Source organism: Oryctolagus cuniculus, chromosome 10 (assembly GCF_051225735.1).
Source record: "Oryctolagus cuniculus isolate XC-2025 breed Fujian yellow rabbit chromosome 10, ASM5122573v1, whole genome shotgun sequence".
Classification (NCBI taxonomy): domain Eukaryota; kingdom Metazoa; phylum Chordata; class Mammalia; order Lagomorpha; family Leporidae; genus Oryctolagus; species Oryctolagus cuniculus.
Window position 1 is genome coordinate 68,183,011 of NC_142876.1, and position 19,630 is coordinate 68,202,640.

The following is a 19,630-nucleotide window of genomic DNA, read 5'->3' on the forward strand; positions in this document are numbered from 1 at the left end:
TAACCCCCTATGATCCCCCAACATGGGTCCAGCTTCCAATGGTTGGTCTCTCCCTTCCAGAGCAGATCCCTGGGTCTCTCTGCATGGCTTCCATGATCATGCAAGCAAATGCTGTCCATATTGAGCTTGTGCCTGTCTGTTGGAGAATGAGTGAGTCATTTGCAGTGAGACCATTTCCCATGCTTTTCCCTTACTCTCTTCACACCAATCTCATTTAAGATACTTATGCAATAAATACTTCTTAATTGAATTGTATAAGAAATCACTTATTACAGTTGATCAATTTAGTGGGGCTGAATGTTCAGTAAGAGTTGTTGATACTCTAATGAATTCCTCACTTTTTCACACCCATCTCAATGCTGGGTTTAAGGTACTTATGTAATAAATATTTCTTAATTGAATTTTACAAGAAATCACTTATTACAGTTTATGTATTTGGTGGAGTTGAATGTTCAGTAACAGCTGTTGATGCTGTAATGATTTCCTCATTTTGGCATGTACTTTAATAGGCACTTCTATTAAATATTCTTTCCTTTCCTTCTAAGTGTTAGGTATTGTGACAGCCCCCTGGCTTTCTCCAGACATGCAAGTATTTTAATGTGATATGTCTGTCGATTTCACAATCGCCCTCTTTACTGAGAAGAAATCCTCAGATAAAGAAAAGAGTTCAGTCCTTGCTTCTGCATGATTATCCCTCCCCACCAAAGCCAGCCCGGAGAAAACACATGTGTTCCACGGCACCAGCTCTTGATTGCTAGAGGAAGTCATTGACCTCGTGAGGCTGCTCAGTGACCATGGCAGAGCCACAGAGCTGCGTAGTGTGCTGGGGATTGTGCAGTTTGGTGGGACACATATGCATCAGTGTCCTACCTGAGTGGGACTGGCGATGGGGACCATGCCTCACTAAGGCCACTGGTGTAGGAGCAGGCTTCCATGGTGCTCCGGGGGAAGGAAGACACTCCCTTCCATTCGGAGGTGTGATCTCAGCCCACACCTCTCAGCAACAAATGAAATGGGTTTTGTTGTTTCTTTATTTCCCTAGGAGTAACTCAGAGCAATGGGTGGATGTCTTGGAACACATACTCCCACTTCTGGAGGGTAAGGGCAAAGACTAACCCCTTAGAGAATGTATCCCAGTACTAAGGAGTGAGTCACACAGAGCAGAGTTAACACCATCTCCACTTCTTCCTTCAAGAAATTGGGCACTTGTTTTCTGGAAAGTTCTGGGTCACCATCGAACACTTCAGGACAAAGCCTGTGCTTTCAGTTTCAAGTTTCCAAGTACGAGGGTCTCCTTGCCCTCCCTGCACTGTGGTCTACATCTATTAACGTTCCAATACAAAAAAAATCCTGGCAAATTCACTGAAATGACATCCAGTCTGATATGGAATTCCATTATCTGTGTGGATTTCTAAATACATATTTTTAACTGGTGAGAGCAGAGTGCACAGAAGTTTTCAAACCCAAACATGTCTCGTGATGACCCATGAGAACAATTTTCTCCCTGTTGATGGCAAGCAGGTCAATAAAATGCATCTGGTCGAAGCCACTTGAAGCCACATCTGAGGTCTCTTGGAGTCTCTAATTCAATGTTTATCCGTCCCTGCGCCATTGACTTGTTAACGGATCAGCACTGTCTATGTGCTTTCTCAATGATATCCTCTTCAGTTTTTGTTGCCCACAAGTCACAGGATCAGGATGGGTACACAGAAGGGTGTTGGGTAAGTCCTGTCTGCTGGGTGTTACATGTCACCACCTGCCCCACCTTGGGTGAGTGGAGCAGTCACGGTTGATTCGGTTCTGCTCCACTTCCTGTGCCCAACAGAGCTGGAGGGGTGGTGTGCGAAATTCTTTGCTTCTTCAACATTGCCATCCACACCATGTCTGTAGAAGAATTCTCTCACCCACTCAGGATAAGGTAGTAATTCACTACAGCAATAGAATGATTGGTCTCCAAATCATAAAATCCTTGGGTGATAAAATGAAAATCTTAAATATAACTGGCTACTCCTCTAGCCATGACTGCTGATACCTGTTTGCTACAAGAGCAATATTTATGGATTTTTTTTTTAGTTTTTAATGACTTTAAACACATTTTAAATGCACGTGATTAACTTTTGAACTCATTCTATTAGACAGGAAGGAAAACACATCTACATTATCAACAAATTGACATTATTTTATATAATACTGAAATAAGGACAATATTCATTTATGAAATAAAATAACTTAAATATTTCTGAAGTATTTTCCTTCCCCAGAGGAAGTGATCACTAAGTCTTAATAAATAGCTCTGCCTGGAAGGCTTTCTCTTCTATAGGGTGATATTCATGTAACTTGATGCAAACTCTGCCAGTCCTTCCTAGGGATGCTGTCAACAATATTTCACATAAAATTCTAGCTCATGGGTCTGGCCTCACTGTGTAGTGTGTTGGGCTGACATCTGCGGCACTGGTTTCCCATATGGGCACTGGTTGATTCATGTCCCAGCTGCTCCACTTCTGATCCAGCTCCCTGCTAATGCACTTGGGAAAGTAGCAGAGGATGGTCCAAATGCTTGCCCCCCTGTCACCCATTTGGGAGACCCCAATAGAGCTCCTGACTTTGACCTGACTCAGTACTGGCTGTTGCTACCATCTGGGGAGTGAACCAACAGATGAAAAATCTCTTTCTCTGTGTCTGTCCCTCTTTCTCTCTGTAACCTTGCTTTTCAAATAAAATGAATAGTCTGAAAAAAAAAATGTCTAGTGCTCCCAAGCTGTCTGGAATTCAATGCAACAAATGCTTACTTTAAGCCTAATTTTCAGTGAGGCACAACGCTAAGCACACAGTCATGAATATGGTATGCTGTCCCTGCACAGAAGTTATCTAAAAGGTAAAAGTATTACCTAACAGGAAATACATACAAAATATAGCTTCAGAAAAACAATTTTTTATATATGACATCAGGACAAAAAGGTTTCAGGAATGAGGTGATACATGGGAGATGTGTACAAGATGGAAAAAATTTGACAACAAGGCATGAAGCAAGGGTGCTCTTGAGAGAAACCAGGGCTAGAAGTGTGGGTGGATTTCTGTATTCAACCACCAGGAAACATAAAATGTGTGCAGAAGGAACAGGGATAGATGATTTGACTGGAAACGCAGGTGGGGAAGGTCTTGAATATTAGGTTGGGCTTTAGAAATGCATGGAACAGGCAAGTAAAAGACTGGATTAGAGCTGAGTTTTAGTAGAAGTAATTTAGTTTTCTTCTTTAGGAGGAATGGAACAAGACAAAATTGGAATAAGACAGTAGGTTTGGGGAAAGAGACCATATTTTACATTTTCAAGGAAGAGTAGGATATGCCCATGTTTACATTAAGATCATAGGCAGTGTGGAGAAAGGCGGGGTAGACAGGTAAACAACAGCAGAGAGTTTATCCCATTTTTTGTGGAAGCAAATCAGCATGGTACAAGAGCCATGCCCAGGATGGAGCTGAAAGACAACAATCACTCGGACAGGGAGGAAGGGAGCCCTGCCTCACTAGAACATCCCTGGAAGCAACAGGGAATGCAATAAACTGAGGCCAAGGGTGAGTGGCAGAGAAAACAACATGACATTTATGCAACATCACTATTCTAGCAACAGGATTGCATCTGAGGTAGAACAAATAGAAGACCCTTGCAGCATCTGTGATTAGCAAAGGAGAGGAGCCTAGGCTTTCCTGTCAGAAAGTCCTGAGCCCACTGGCTTGGGTGTGAAGAAGCCACTGGAAGTCTCTCCATCTGCATTTCCACATCAAGTACAGGAGAGAAAATATAAAGCAACAGACATGGGACGATACTGGTATAATACTATAATCACTGGTCACTTCCAAGTCTTTTGTGTACATTCAGGAAACTGTGTGAATGTGTATGTGTGTATGCATGTCTGTATGTATATGTGCATGACTTCATGTGTATGTGCATATGTATGAGTGAATGTGTGTATGTGTGTATGTATATGTGTGTGAGTGTATGTGTGTATATGTGTTATGAATGTATGTATACTATGTGTATGCGTGAGTATATGTGTATGTATTGATGTGTGTGCATGTATATGTATGTGTGTATGCATAGGTATGTGAGTGTATATGTGTATGTATGTGATTATATGTATGAGTGCATCTGCACATATGTGTATGTATGCACATGCATGTATATATTCATGTATATACATACATGTGTGTATGTGTATGCACCTGAGTGTACGTATGTATATGTGTATGACTGTGTTTACGTGTGTATGTATGTCTATGTGTAAGCATGTGTGCATGTATGTGTGTGAGTGTATGTGTATGTATGTTTGTATATGTGTGTGAGTGTATGTGTGTATGTGTGTATATAGAGGTAGACCAGAAAAATGGAGAGCTCAGAAGGAATTGTTTCCACTGGGTTCATGTAGGATGATGGATTTCCCAGGATCCTGATGGAAAACTCCAAGTGTTCCCATGAAATCTGCCTAACAGAGGCTGTCACTTCATCAGAGCAATAATGTCTGTGTCCTTAACAAAGGTGTCTCACTGACTGCCCTGTGGAAAAGGCATTTTACCAAAGTTAGAACTAACTTCAGACCTGTGAGTTGGACAGAGAACAAATGAGAAACATGAACTCTGAGCTTGCATTACCTATCAGCACACTTCTCCAGAACATTCCATTTCATAGACTCAACACCCAAGCTCTACCTCCCTGTCCGACAGCATGAATTTCCTGTAACTATTCATCATGCCGTCTGCACCCAGACTCAGAATCTCTAAGTGACATATTACGCAGTTCATCTGCTCCTGCCACTAACAGCATCTAAAACATTCATGCTGATACCTCTAATTTTCTACAGAATAAGGTGCCAAGGTGACCATCTGGGAATTCAGTTCCTTAGTTCAAGAATGCATGATTCTCCTTAGGATCTGATCTTTGTCATTCATTAACTCAAAGACTGTTTATATTAGACATAATCACCCAATTTAACAAACATGAAGATTACCAATCAGAATATCTTTCCTTCCAGCCATATTTTGAAAGACAGAGAAGATGCTGTAATTAAAGATTGCATATTTTTTCTAGAAGAAAAATAGATCATTTTACCAAATGCTTATTAAATGATGTCACTGCTGGAATAAAAGGAGGTCAAACTAATTACTTTCCATGGTAGAAGCCAAAATTCTAGGTAAAGTTCTCAACAGCCTAAAAATTTAAGTCACCTGCTTTTGTTACACACATGTATAGCCATCCATCCATATGGACATATGTTAATTTGTGGTGTCTGCTGTGTGTTTCAAGTCTTTACAAGTTATACCCACAGATCAAAGCAAATAGCAAGTTGCATCAGTGGCACAAAAAAAGGTTAAAGAAAGTGCTTATACGGTACCACACACACACACACACACACACACGCAAGCCTCAGCTGCAAGATTTAACTCCTGATGGTGTGGAACAACACACAGGCATTATTCAGTTATGAAAAGCACTTGTTAAGGTACTGGTACCAAGAATGAGTACAACCTCCATCTACTGCCTTAGGATGAAATGAGGCTATCTTACCACAACAGAGTGAAAAAGTCTGAATCAGTACCCTGGTCAAGTTCTAGCAGTGAGTACTTTATTTGGACTAAAGATGAAAACATTGTTGATGTTTGTCATAACATCAGATTCTTTAATTAAAGTGTTAACCAGTCATTCATGTTCCAGCAAATCTTCGATGTTTACCTTTTGCTTCTGAATGAGGACCACTGCCCGGGCTAGGCTGCGGACATCAGCACCATCACCTGGAAGCTCATTGTCCCACTGAGTGTGGAAAACAGGGAAGATGTGCTCCTGCTTCTCTTGCCACACCTGGACGGTCTCCTACCTGAACACAGCCCTCATTTTTTTAAAAAGATTTTATTTATTTATTTGAGAGGCAGAGTTACAGAGAGAGGGAGAGACAGTGAGAGAGGTCTTCCATCTGCTGGCTCACTCCCTAGCTGGCTGCAATGGCCAAAGCTGGGCCATTCAGAGGCCAGGAGCCAGGTGCAAGGAGTTTCTTGCGGGTCTCCCATGTGCGTCTAGGAGCCCAAGCACTTGAGCCATCTTCTACTGTTTTTCCAGGCCATAGCAGAGAGCTGGATCGGAAGAGAAGCAGCCAGGACACAAACCGGCACCCATATGGGATGCTGGCACCACAGGTGGAGGCTTAGGCCACTACGGCACAGTGCCAGCTCCACACAGCCTTCATTTTTGCCTAATGTTTTAAACTCAAGTCTCTGACTGATAAGAGGTAAAGCCATTGTCTAGAGTGCTGGCTTTGCTGTCTACGTTGCTCCTAGCTTCAGCCTGTCCCAGCCCTGGCTGTTGTGGTCATTTGGGGAGTGAACCAGCAGATGAAAGATCTCTCAGTCTATCTCACTAGCTCTCTCTATAACACTGCCTTTCAAATCAATAAGTAAATAGTACAAAAACAACAACACAAAAAAACCTTGTTTCTAGTCATTAGCAATGAAACAGTTCCATAGACACATGCTTACAGAAAACACTAGTAGTACTTAGTATCATGACTTCATTGTTTATTTTATAATAAGTTTTTGAAAGGAAAGAGCAAAGGGAAAGCAACATGATTTATTAAAAGATTTATTAAAGTTTAATTCTGTTAGTGCCAGGAATACTTAGCATCAGTAAAGACCTTTTGTTTATATAAGGTGAACAAATTTCATGTATTTCAAATATACAGATTTAGGACCACAGTGATACCTCCCACCCGACATACCCTCCCTCTCATGCCCCACCCTTATTCTTTCTTTTAATATTTATAATTACATATTTTCAGTTTATTTTAATAATCATAGGATTAACCTGCCACTCAGTAAGAGATTCAGCAAATAGTAAGAAGGAAAAAAACACTGTTCCTCAACAGTAGAGACAAGCGCTATTCAGCGAATACTTTTTTTTTTTTTTTAACAGCAGAGAGACACTGAGACCGAAAAAGCTTCTACCTGCTGACTCACTCCCAAATGCCCACAGGAGACGGGACTATGAACTCAATCCAGGTCTCCCACATGAGTGTCAGGAACCCAGCTGCTTGAGCCATGACAGCCGCTTCCCCAGGTCTACACCAGCAGGAAGCTGGAATCAGAAGCTGGAGCTGGGAATTGAACCTAGGTACTCTGATGTTGGACACAGGCATCCTAACTGGCGTCTTAACAACTAGGCCAAATGCTTGCCACAAAAATACCTTGTTTGGAAAAACTGAATTCTGTGATTTTAATCAAGGGCCAGCAAATGCTGGTAGGAACAGGAAGTTCACTCCCCAAATGCCCACAATGGCTAGGACTGGTCCAGGGTGGATCCAGGAGCCAGGAACTCAGTCTAGATCTCCCATGTGGGTGGCTGCTATTCAAGTGATTGAGTTATTTCCACTGTCTCCCTCCCAGGGTGCTCATTAGCAGGAAGCTGGAATCTGAAGTGGAACTAGATCTCAAGCCAGGCACTCCAAGATGGGTTGTGAGCACCTCAAATGGGACCGAAGACCTGTTCCTAACACAGGGATTTTCTGAATTCTGTAAAATGTATTAAAGTGTTCTGTTTCTGTGTCTCTGTGCATCTGTGATTATCAATAGAAGATTCTCTAATAATCTGGGACATCAGTAAGATGGTTTAGCACTGATGTCATTATTCAGGTCCTCCAAAGTACAGACCCCAAGGGAGGGCTCAGGTGCAGGTGGTGTCTTTGGGAAGCCTTACTAGAAAGTACTGTAAGTGAGGGGTGTGGGAGAGAGCGAAGATCATGAAGAGTGGATTGCCAGGGGATCAGTCTTCTGAAGAGTTCCCGAGAGGCTGTGGCAGAACACTGTGCAAGACGCCTTGGACCGTCCAAGGGATTGGCTGGGGACCTGAAGCCTTTATCTGCTTGCTGCTGCTGCTCATTGAGGAGCAACAGGGCTTCTGCCCAGGTCCTTCCAGGCTGCGCTTCATGGAGATGGAACTAGTTTCCAAGGGGTTGGAGAAAACCCTCAGGCTAGAAGCAGAGGGCTGCAAGAACTAGGTGGGGTGACAGCAGATACAGGGTGGAACCAACTCATGAGAATCCTTCCTCCCTCATACATCAGCATCCAATTTATTATTTGCCAAGCTGTAACTTCAATTTTTACTTCCTAAAATATGTTAGCATATACTTGTCTGTCTTGTTTATGCCATCACTGTCTTGGATCAGCATTCATGATCATTCTCCAGCAGCCCATCTTCTGGTCAATTAGGCTGCCTGAGTGACATTTCTAGAAGCACAGTTAACCACATCTTCCCTGGAAACAGCTGCAGTGGCTCCCAGTGCTATCAAGATAACACACACACTACTTGGCATTGCCTACAACATACTTCTTGTCAAGGATGTCCCCCTGTGCTCGGCTTTCATTTCTTATCTTTTGTGCACTCATGGTTTATCCCATGACTAAAGTGCAATAATCCTTCTTCACCCTGCCCAGGATTCCCCTGAAGTTAAACATTCACAGACAACTCCCCTTGATCCCCCCACTCTGCAGCCAGATCTCCACAATCTCACCACGATCTCCACACATTAGCTCACTCCTATCACTCTTCTACCTCCATAATCCCTCCATCAGGATAATGGCTCCTGGTACACAGTAGCTGCTCAATAAACACTTTCAAATGATAGCATGCAGCTTGCTCACTATAATTCAAGTTGACAAATGGGCATCTTCTATAAGCCCAAGACCACCTCTTCCCACCAACCCTGGCACTCAGCACAATTGTTATAAAGTGTGCTGAATAAATGCTTGCCAACATGGCATATCACAAATGCCAGCGCCATGGATTGTGAATGAATGGAAGATACAATCCATAAAAATGAGTTCACCCATTGCCTTTGACATTCACTGGCTATAGGATCTTGAGTAAAATATTTCACATCTGTGCTTTTACTTTACTCATTTATAAAATGGAAAAAGTCTGTGTGAATATTACTAGGGTCACCTTGTCGCCCTCCTTTCTTGTGGCAATATTCTGTACCACTCTGTATTCCTGCATGGCCTACAGTGGGCTCCTTTGGGAGGAGGGTGCTTCTCCACCCATAGATCTTGGACTTGGCTGTGCAAACTGCTCGGGCAATGAAAAGTCAGCAGAGGTGTCATGTTTCACACTGAGAAAATACTTCAAGAGCCATTACTTGCTTTGGCTGTAGCAATTTTTCCCCAGCCACAAGAAAGGCAAATACCAAATGCAGGCTTTGTTTTAGCCTGGATCCCAGAATGAAGAGGGTGCTTGGAGAACACCACACTCAGTCCACAGTCTCTGGCCCTGGAATCTAATATGAGCAAGAAATAAACACCGCTCTCCCGAGTCATTGAGACATGGAGTCTTAGTCGTCCCAGTATAACTCAGCTGAATCTTACTCTAGAGTCCAGGATATTGTGAGAATTAACAAATCCTGCAAACAAAATAGTCACGAGAGAAAGAGGGGCCAGCATGATAGGTATTTCTAAAGGTCAAGCTCCTTTCCCTGCTTTGTTCATTTGAAAAACTCAAACGTATCCCAGGACTGGACAGGAAGTGAAGGTTTAAAGTGTTCATCCCTGGGCAGTTACCCTGGATGCCAGTTAAGATGCCCACGTCCTATATTGGAGTGCTGGTGTCAATTCCCAGCTCTGACTTTTCAGTCTACCTTCCTTTCAGAGCAGATGCTGGGGGATAGCAGGGAGGGTTCAAGTGATTGGGTTCCTACAACCCACATAGGAGAGCTAGATTGAGTTCTCAGCACCCAGAGTTGGCCCAACCCAGCCCCAGCTATTGTGGACATTTGTGATTGGGAGCCTCCTGTGAATGAGAATTCCTCTCTCTCTCTCTCTCTCTCTCTCTCTCTTCCCTCTCTCTCTGCTTCTGAAATAGTTTTAAAAAATGTTCAACAACTGAATAACCCATTATGTTGAGCTGAATTTTAAACACTAAAATACAGAATCATCATTTTATTCTTATCATTTCTTGTTTAGAAAATACTTTGACAAAATTTTATAATACAATTTCAAAACAGCCTGCTCAACTTTCCAGAAACATTTATATGCAGTCTGAAAGAATCAATGAATTGAGAAGTCCATCTTTCAGAAAAGCCACTGTAAAAGGCAGACCATGTGATTAAGAACAATACTTTTATATGCAAAGTGCTGTTGGCTTGCAAAACCATAAGTTGCCAAAACAGGACTAAATTCAAACCAGTATTTTCTTACCCCTTAGACCACAAGATTATCGTATTGGTGGGATTTGAGTGTAGCAATACAAAGAGTATTTGCCTTGATGTAAATGAAATATAGTCAAATTATCCATTTTAGTCCACAGACTTGGAACTTTAACTTAAAATCTGTAGAAAAATAGAGCAAAACCCTTGCAAGTGAATACCATTGTTTCTATGATACCTGACTGTAGTTAGACATTCATTTCTTGAGTATAACTTTTCATACTGAAAAACACATCATAAAACCATCTTTGAGATTTACTTTTATGTTATATCTCCATATTTTACCTAATATATCTAAATAAACAACATTAATTTCTCTGGTCTGGCTAGTAAATTATAAAGCTGTACCACAAAAAGAAAATAGAATTTGGCTTCTGTAGAAGCCCACTCTTCCCCAAGCTCTTCAATGTGTTCCACCAACATCTGGCTAGCCTGCATGTGTCAGCTGGTGGCCAGGGCACCAAGGTATTAGGATGTCTCAGGCTTGTGTGCTCAAGGGCTTGAGGACTGAAGGAGGAAAAGCACAGTGGGAATTCCCATGCAATGTGTCCAGTCAGTGCCATCACTGAAGACGATGAGAAGTACAAAGAGAAGAGGTCGTTAAGCCATCAGGAAGGGTTTCACCAAGCAATAATGTCTAAATGGAAGCTTCTCCATGGATTACTTGTAGAGAGTGGGGCCTGACATCAGAGAAAGAGCTGTGTAAGGCTTCCATCCCCACAAAAGACAAAGGCACACCTTTGGAGTTATGTCTCCAGTGGGGGGAAAAAAACCCTAGGAATATGTGTGTTTCATTGTAGCATGCCATTTTCAGGGTGATTTATATTTTATGCTGTTCTTTGAAGGCACACAGCATTTCATTCCACAATCCAAGTAGAGCATCAAGTAAAATCATGGGTAATAACATCAATGGTAATGTAATCTGACATACTGTGTTGATTACATAGATCTACTGAAAGAATAACTTCTATACTTGTTAAGTAAAAATGGATGAGACCAGTAAATGATTGTTATTTTTAAATAGGCAGCACTAAGATCACCCAGAAAACAGAAACTTTTATTTCTGCTGGCAGAGTGCTGTGGTCCAGCCTACATACTTGCTCTAATATTTTTCTCAGATGAAAAGTACAGCTATGGAAAGAGAAAGGCATGCGCAGAGCTTATTGCGGTGGATACTTGTGAGCCCTTCACATCTCTCAGTCTCGTTTGCTTCCTGGATGCGAGGTGTGGCGGTACCTGTGAGCTGTCAGCTGTGGTGACAAATGCCACTTCCAGGCGGACACTGAGGATGCACTGTGCAGCTGCTCAGGCTCTTGTTGCACACTTAAGCAAACTCCAAAGCCTCGTGTTGAGACAAAAGTGCCACATATTTGAAGCCAACGAATGGCACCCACACGAGAGCAAGCTGCCCTCTAGATCTGTCTGGTCTCCTCATCAGATTTGGCAGGAGTGCGGAGGAAACATGTGTGCCCTGGGAAACCCCTGAAAAGTTGGGCCATGCTGTTCCAAAGTCATGCTGACTAACACTTGCTTGGGATATTCCAAGTGTTGCTGAATACACAAGTCCATGTTCTCCTAGAGTCATCTTAACTTAGACTAAAAATGACAGTGATTTGGAAATATTTAGAATCACAAGCTTAAACATCTGCACAGGAAAATGAGCTTTCTAACTGAAACCAAAGCATTAGGAACAGACCTTTTTTTTTCTACAGTTAAAAAAAAAAATAAAATGAGACTGCTTTTGTTATGTAGGTCACATAACATTGTTTAACCAGGAGTGGTGAGGGCAGGTTGCAGGCGACACAGATTCCTGAACCTTCATTACAGCATTTCCTTCCTACCTTACAACATTCTGCTGTAGCCAAGTCCTGAAATAAACTCTTGACATCCCCACAGAGGGGAAACATGACTGTTTGCCAAGCAAACATGACATTGTAGCACGAATGCAGCCACATAAACTGTGACAATGAATGTTCACTCTGAGACAATGTATATCATCATTGGGTTTCCAGAAAGGAAATGGCTGGACCCAAGATCCCAGGAGGAAGGAGGGCACATCACTATCCCATCACCACCCAACAAGAGGACCGGAGGGCAGTGCCCCTAGGTTTTCCTCTCAGTCCCGTAACGTACAACAGGACGCATCTTGGCCTTCTCAGTCTTGGAGACTGCTTTGAAGCTGTAGCTGACTCAGTTACTCCTTTTCCTTAAATGTGATCTTTTCAAAATCATCTGTTGGCAAGCAGATTGATGGGCCAACTTCAAAGGGCATGGTGCTGAAAGGATTAATATCTCTTACAACTGCTCTAAAGAACCAGATAGCATTATTGAAGATGCAATTGGAATTTCCTTTAAGACAAAGCAGAAGTTGAACTTGAGAAAAAAGCAAAGCCATATTTAACAACACTGCTGCACTTAGTCTTTGCAGCTGTAAATGTACAACCACCCCAGAGATCAGGGTCTGTTCTGTATTTTAAGACACTAGGTAAAATGCAGAGATTATTGCCCACCTCTGAATGAGAAAACACTGACTGATGTGGGAGAACACAGGATTCCATTTGAAGACAACTGAAAACAAGAATGATCACCAATACTCTTAGTGGACCCACAGGGGAAGGGCTGGAAAGAAATGGCTGAGAATATAGTTCAGAAGTAAAACTCAGGGCAGGCATTTGGCACAGTGGTTATGACACCACTTGAGATGCCTGCATCCCATATTGGAGTGCCTGGAATCAATACCTGCCTACAGCTCCTTACTCCTTCTCCCACTCTTGTAGGAGACCTGGATTGAGTTCCCAGCTCTTGGCTTTGTCTTGATCTGGTTTTGGCCATTGTAGGCATTTAGGGAGTGAAACAGTGGATAGTCTCTGTCTGTCTGTCCTTTCTGCTTCTTGAAGAAATAAGAAAATCAAATACCACTTAACATATGCCCCAATAGCATTTTTATTTATGTATCTGTTCAGAAGCATAAAAATTTCAGGGAGGCATTTTATAGTATTTTATATTGTCTGGCCTTATTCAAAATAGCCATGAAATGAGAATGGTCAATAAGAATTGTGGTTGAGACCGTGTTCCCAGAGCTACAGGGATAGGAAAAAGAAAATATAAAACAAAAGAGATCCGTAATCCAGGAATTCTGTGTGGTTTGATGTTAAAACTTTGTCTCTGGGACCAGGCAAACCTGGGAATGAATGCAGGTCTGCTTGAGTTGCTATGGCTGGATGAACAGACTACTTGATTTGTTCCAATTGTTTTATCCATGAGATCAAAGTCTATAGTGAGGTCAGCAAATGACTGCCAACAGTCAAACTCTGCTGACTTGCAATACAGCCACGCCTGCAGTCTATGAACTAGAAATAATTTAACCCAGGGTTTGGCCTATGGTAACTTTTCCAATAAATCATATTCAAGCAAGGAAAAGATAAAGGTCTTGGAAGCTAGGAATAAAATGTTGTTGCTGTTGCCAAACTTTGTCAAGCTCTCATGGGGCACTCACTGTGTTGCAGCCAGTTAAGCTCTCTTGGGAGATGCATTGTGGTGCAACCATATCCCCTATCAGAGTGCCCAGGATCCAGTCTTGCTGCCACTTGCAGTTCAGCTTCTTACTGATGTGCCTGGCTATTGTAGGCTTTTGGGGAGTGAACCAACAGATGGAAGATATGTCTGTCTGTCTCTTTCTGTCTTCTTTCAAATAAAAATAAACTTTCTTTTTTAAAGAAGTAGCTCTTGCCCAAAATGCTTCACTTAAGAGAAAGCAAAGAATCCTGGCCTTCTCTGTACTCTATGGGAAAATGGCCAAGATGAATGCAAATTAAAAGAACACAGAGATACCATTCCTCACCTATCAGATTGGCAGAGTTTCCAAGTTTGACAGCCTCCTCTGGGGCTTTCGGGGAATGGCTACTCTCATGCACTGCTGGTGGAGTGAAAACTATTAAAGCCCTATTTTTATGAGGGAAATCTGGTGATATTTAGCAAAGTTCCATATGAACTTACTCTTTGATTGTACTTGGGACTCTATCCCCAGGATATTTGGCAAAAATACAGGTATGTGTAATATCATTACAACTTTTTCTTGTAACAGCAAATGGCTGGAAATTGCCTAAATATCCATCTTCAGGGGACAAGTTCAATGAACCATATTGTAATCCAACTGTTAAGGAGTTTAAGCAAGTGGCCTGTGATCTGTTTTACCTCTGGTTACCAAGAAGACAGGGGGTTGGGGGGAGTAGGGTGAGTGACTCTGTTTAATTTCTCGCAAACATTTTAACTAGAGGGGCCAGTATTGTGGCACACGTAATATGGCATGTTGGAGTGCCACTTTGAATCCTGCCTGCTCCAATTTCAATCCAGCTTCCTGCTAGTGCTCCTGAGAAAGAAGTGGAAGATGGCCCATGTGGGAGACCTAGATGGAGTTGTAGGCTCCTGGCTTCAGCCTGGCCCAGCCCTGGCTGCTGTTGGCATTTGGAGAGTGAAAGAGAAAACAGAAGATCACTCTCTCTCTCTTTCTCTGTCTCTCCCTCTCCCTCTTGTCACTCTGCCTTTCAAATAAATTAAGAAACCTTTTAGAAAATCATTTTAAGTAGAATGATTCTTCTGCTAAGCAAAGAGTCCTCATCCATGGAAAGCTCCAAGCAGGACAGTTCTGGTTTGGTGTTGAAATGATAAACAAATCTACAATATATAGATTTATAAGGCATGGCCGCTGGAGAATGCCACAGAAGCTATTCAAATTTCTTGCATGTAAAACTGGGATGTTGCAAAGGCAGATGCTCTATGCGGTATGAGGGATCCATAGCCCTCAAGAAAAGCCCTCTGGGCCACTGAGCCTGGATCTGGTGTGAAAAAGAAGGTCCTGGGATCCACCTAGGACTCTGTGGCTCCTTCCCTTCCTCCCCAGTGCCCCTTGATCACTTGCACCCCTGAAATTATTAGGAACCCTTGACACTGCAAAGGATCATGATTTCCATGAGACTGGCTTGGCCCATCTCATCCACACAGAGGATGTTCATACAGTGAGTCAAGTATACATACTTTGTTGAGGAATGATCCCCAGGACATACTCTCTCAGTGGAAAACTCTAAGTGCACAAGAATGCAAGCAATATGCACTCTTCATATGAGAGCAGAGCTAGGCTACACACAGACCTCAGCACTGGCTTGCATGTGCATGAGTAAACATTGGAAGTTTAAACAGAAAGCTAAGAACCAGGACTGCTGTGGAGGGCAGGAGGAGCAGGGTACAAGGGAGAAGGATGAAACTGACGTGTCCCTGAGAAAGAAAATTATGTTGATTGACTTGAACTTGAAGTCATTTAAATGTTACGTGTTCGAAAAACTCAAACTAAATCAAAAGGAAAACTACTGATGTTAGGAAGATCCAGAAACAGTCTGATTAGATCTAAAATTTGGTCTATAACTGCACAGAAAGAAGAAAATATTTCATGCTTCGTGTTCACTTGTTTGATTGTATATCATTTATGAAATATTAAGTTGGGATGAGTGAAAGTTTTTACAATTTTTTTTTGGTAATACAGGAACACAATTCAGTGATTCTAAATTTTTATAGTTTTTTTGCAAGTCATGTGCCATGAACATTCAAATAATCCATTTTTTAAAAAGTATGTTTACAACTTTAAAATAATTCAGATGAAATAGAAACCTTTCTACTTATAATTTTTATACAGATTAATCAAATCACAAATACCACAAATAAATATTAAATTGTAACAATGTAATGAATAAACATTAAGATTCTTAATAAAATCTTCCTTTAACATCTTCTTAACTTACCATTGTACTAAATAAGCTATGCAGAGTTTTGGGGTACAAGACCCAATTACCTTATTATTAGAAGTAATATTAGTATTATTTTGATAATGGTGTCTATGTTATACTATGCAATGAAACAGAAAAGACGAGTCAGCTTTGGATTCCAATGGGTTAAGCCACCACTCACTCCTGCATCTCAGATCAGTGTGCCCGCTTGTGTGTTTGCTACTTTGCTTCTGATCTAGCTCCCTGTTAATGCATCTAGGAAGTCAGCAGATGATGGCCCAACTGCTTGGACCCCTGCTACCCTGGCTTCAGCCTAGCCAAGTCTGTACTGTTGTGTCCATCTGGGAGTGAACCAGGGAATGGAAAGCCTCACTTTCTCTCTCTGTCCCCTTCTTCCCCCAGCTCTCTGATGCTCTCTTTCAAATAAATAAATAAATCCTTAAAAAAGCCCCAAAGAAACAGAAAAGTTAAGAGCCAAGGATATCAGTGGATATAGAGATACAAATATAACATCAGAGAAGTTAAAAGCTCCATAAAGCCACATTTTAAAATGGAGCTATCATATGAATTCAGGATTTACTTTTTTATAAGATTTATTTTATTTATTTGAAAGACAGAGTTACAGAGAGAGGTAGAGACAGAGAGAGAGATCTTCCATCCGCTGGTTCACTCCCCAGATGGCTGCAATGGCCAGAGCTGTGCCAATCCAAAGCCAGGATCCAGGAGGTTCCCAAGGGTCTCCCATGTGGGTGAGGAGGCCCAGGGACCTGGGCCATCTTCCACTGCTTTCCTAGGCCATAGCAGAGAGCTGGATCAGAAGAAGAGCAGCCAGGACTAGAACCAGCACCCATATGGGATGCCGGCGCTTCAGGCCAGGACTTCAACCCACTGTGCCACAGCGCACAGAAATATGTGTTTCTTAAAACACATATTTCTTCATTTTGTCTATTGAAAAATCTCAGAAATGGCTGGCGCTGTGGCTCACCTGGCTAATCCTCTGCCTGTGGCGCCGGCACCCCTGGTTTTGGTCCCAGTTGGGGTGCCGGATTCTGTCCCGGTTGCTCCTCTTCCAGTCCAGCTCTCTGCTGTGGCCTGGGAAGGCAGTGGAGGATGGCCCAAGTGCTTGGGCCCTGCACCCACATGGGAGACCAGGAGGAAGCACCTGGCTCCTGCCTTCGATCGGCACAGCGCGCCAGCCGTAGCGGCCATTTGGGGGGGGGGGTGAACCAATGGAAGGAAGACCCTTCTCTGTCTCTTTCTCTCTCACTGTCTAACTCTGCCTGTCAAAAAGGAAAGGAAAGGAAAGGAAAGGAAAGGAAAGGAAAGGAAAGGAAAGGAAAGGAAAGGAAAGGAAAGGAAAGGAAAGGAAAGGAAAGGAAAGGAAAGGAAAGGAAAGGAAAGGAAAGGGAGAAGGGAAGGGAAGGGAAGGGAAGGGAAGGGAAGGGAAGGGAAGGGAAGGGAAGGGAAGGGAAGGGAAGGGAAGGGAAGGGAAGATCTCAGAAGCAATAAACATGTCTGGTTGTCAGGTTTTGGTTTCAAAACACCTTTCCCTGGAGGAGCACCTGACTCCTGGGTGGGCACAGGATGAACCTGGGACATTTGGCTAGTTGTGCTAGAAATATAGACTCTAATGACTGTAGCATCTGTGCCCAAAGGACAAGAAGTCAACATGAACTTGTTCCCAAAGACTGACAGTGTAATCATTTGAATCTAAATGTTGACTGGGTATTAAATGATGCTAAGGGTTTACTGCTATTCACATTAGGAATGATAATAGCCTTATGGTTTTTATGCATGTGGTTCAATGTAGCAATGAAATAACATAGTGTCTGAGAGGTTTATTAGCATATTTCAGCAAAAAAAAAAAAAGAAAAATGGACAGCAAATATGGCCCAATCTTACTGAAACTGGGCTTGGATTTGTAATACTCCTTTTACTACTCACTCTACTTTTATTTATTTTTGAAACTGTTCATCATATGAAAGGAGAATCAAGTGACAGATGGTTTGGGAAAAGATTTCACCCTGGAATGAAGCCACAGAGGATGGCCCTTGCCTTGCTTTATGATGCCTGTGCATTTGGTCACCCCAGGCCAGCTCCCTGCAACCTGAGGAACTCAATACAGAGTGGTGCTGACCTGAGTGGGAGGGTATGCAGAGAAATCCATACACCTTTGAACCAATGAACAATGGCAAGGCAAGAGTCATCACAGTGGGTGATGGACTATTCTCTAGTGCTACTAGAGAAATGATGCATTTTTAAGCATTTTATTACTTATTTTATATGGTCTAAGCAATGTATCAGTTCAATCAATATGCAGAAAAAAGTACACTTCCAATTTGATGGTAAAAGCTAATCAAAGTTTACTTTTACAGTAAAATTCAATTAGATCTCTCTTTTAATAGTTGTATCTTCATTGAAAGTTTGATGGAATACACTACATATCACCCGGGGAGAACTGGGAGACAATATTATCCCTACCTCCACATTTGTGATATTGTGGCATGTACACTATTTTATATTTCTGTTGAGGTGTAGAGGACTTGTTGAAATAGAAAGAGTTTCAGCTAATTGTGACATGATCCCAGCTTCTCATTTAGAATGAAGGCCTAACTTTTGTGATATTTGGGAAGACATCAACATAGACATTTTTTCCACACTGAATATAACACATCAGGTGACAAAGTAAAGGGAGGGTCACCTACACTTCCTGTAATTCTTACGTATCTTTCATGTTGTGTCACAGTTCAATAAGCATTTTCACCATTGCTCCTTTCATCTTTATTTTCAGTCTGTGTGTAGGCAAAGATTTTATAAAGTGAGGCTCTACTTTATGAAGATATCAAGACTCAGATGGTAAAATGATGACTTGCTCAAGGTCACATAGGTTCGGAAGCAATGGAGGCCACACTAATGATGGACAATTGACAATTTACATAGGTTGACATTGCACTGTAGAAATTGCAATGTGGAAATTGATAATCATTGCTCACCTTTCAAAGCCAATCTGTCGAAATGTCTTTTCCCACGTTGAGCCTGTAATAGAAGGAGAATCATAATGAGTATACATCAAGTGCACAGAGAGCTTTGTTCTGTTTTTGCACACGCATGGCCAGTACTTGGTTTTACACATAAAAGGGATGCGTTTGCTTTCCCTCACACATATCACTTCCCACCTCCTGTCCCTGCATGGCATTTTTATTTTTTAACTTATTTTGTTTTTCATTGACACATAATAGTATATATTTATGGGGTACGGTGTGGTGTTTAGATACATGTGTACATTATGTAATCATCAAATTAGGATAATTAGCAAACCATCACCTCAAATATTTATCATTTCCTTGTGGTGAGAACATTCAAATTCTTCTATTCTGGCTCTTTTGAAACATATAATATGGTATTGTTAACAATAGTAGCCCAAAAGTTCAGTAGAACACCAGAACTTTTTTCTTGCATCTAACTGTGATTTTGTACCTGTCAATCATCCTCACCCCTACACTCTCCCCGGTTTCTGGGAGCCACCATTCTACATTTTACTTTCGCAAGATCAGCTCTTCTACATTCCACAAGTGGAAAAAAACAACAAAACACAAATGAGATTACATCAAACTAATA

At 41.9% G+C, this 19,630-nt stretch overlaps 1 protein-coding gene across 6 annotated transcripts in view; it reads right to left on the reverse strand.

Moving 5' to 3' along the window:
* PIEZO2 (piezo type mechanosensitive ion channel component 2) overlaps positions 1–19,630 on the reverse strand; it is a 454,193-nt gene that overhangs the window by 206,654 nt on the left and 227,909 nt on the right. For all 6 annotated transcript variants that reach the window (XM_089305336.1, XM_089305338.1, XM_089305337.1 and 3 more), the window contains exon 4: positions 19,006–19,048. In XM_089305336.1, the coding sequence (XP_089161462.1) occupies positions 19,006–19,048 (43 nt within the window). The remainder of the gene's footprint in view (positions 1–19,005; positions 19,049–19,630) is intronic.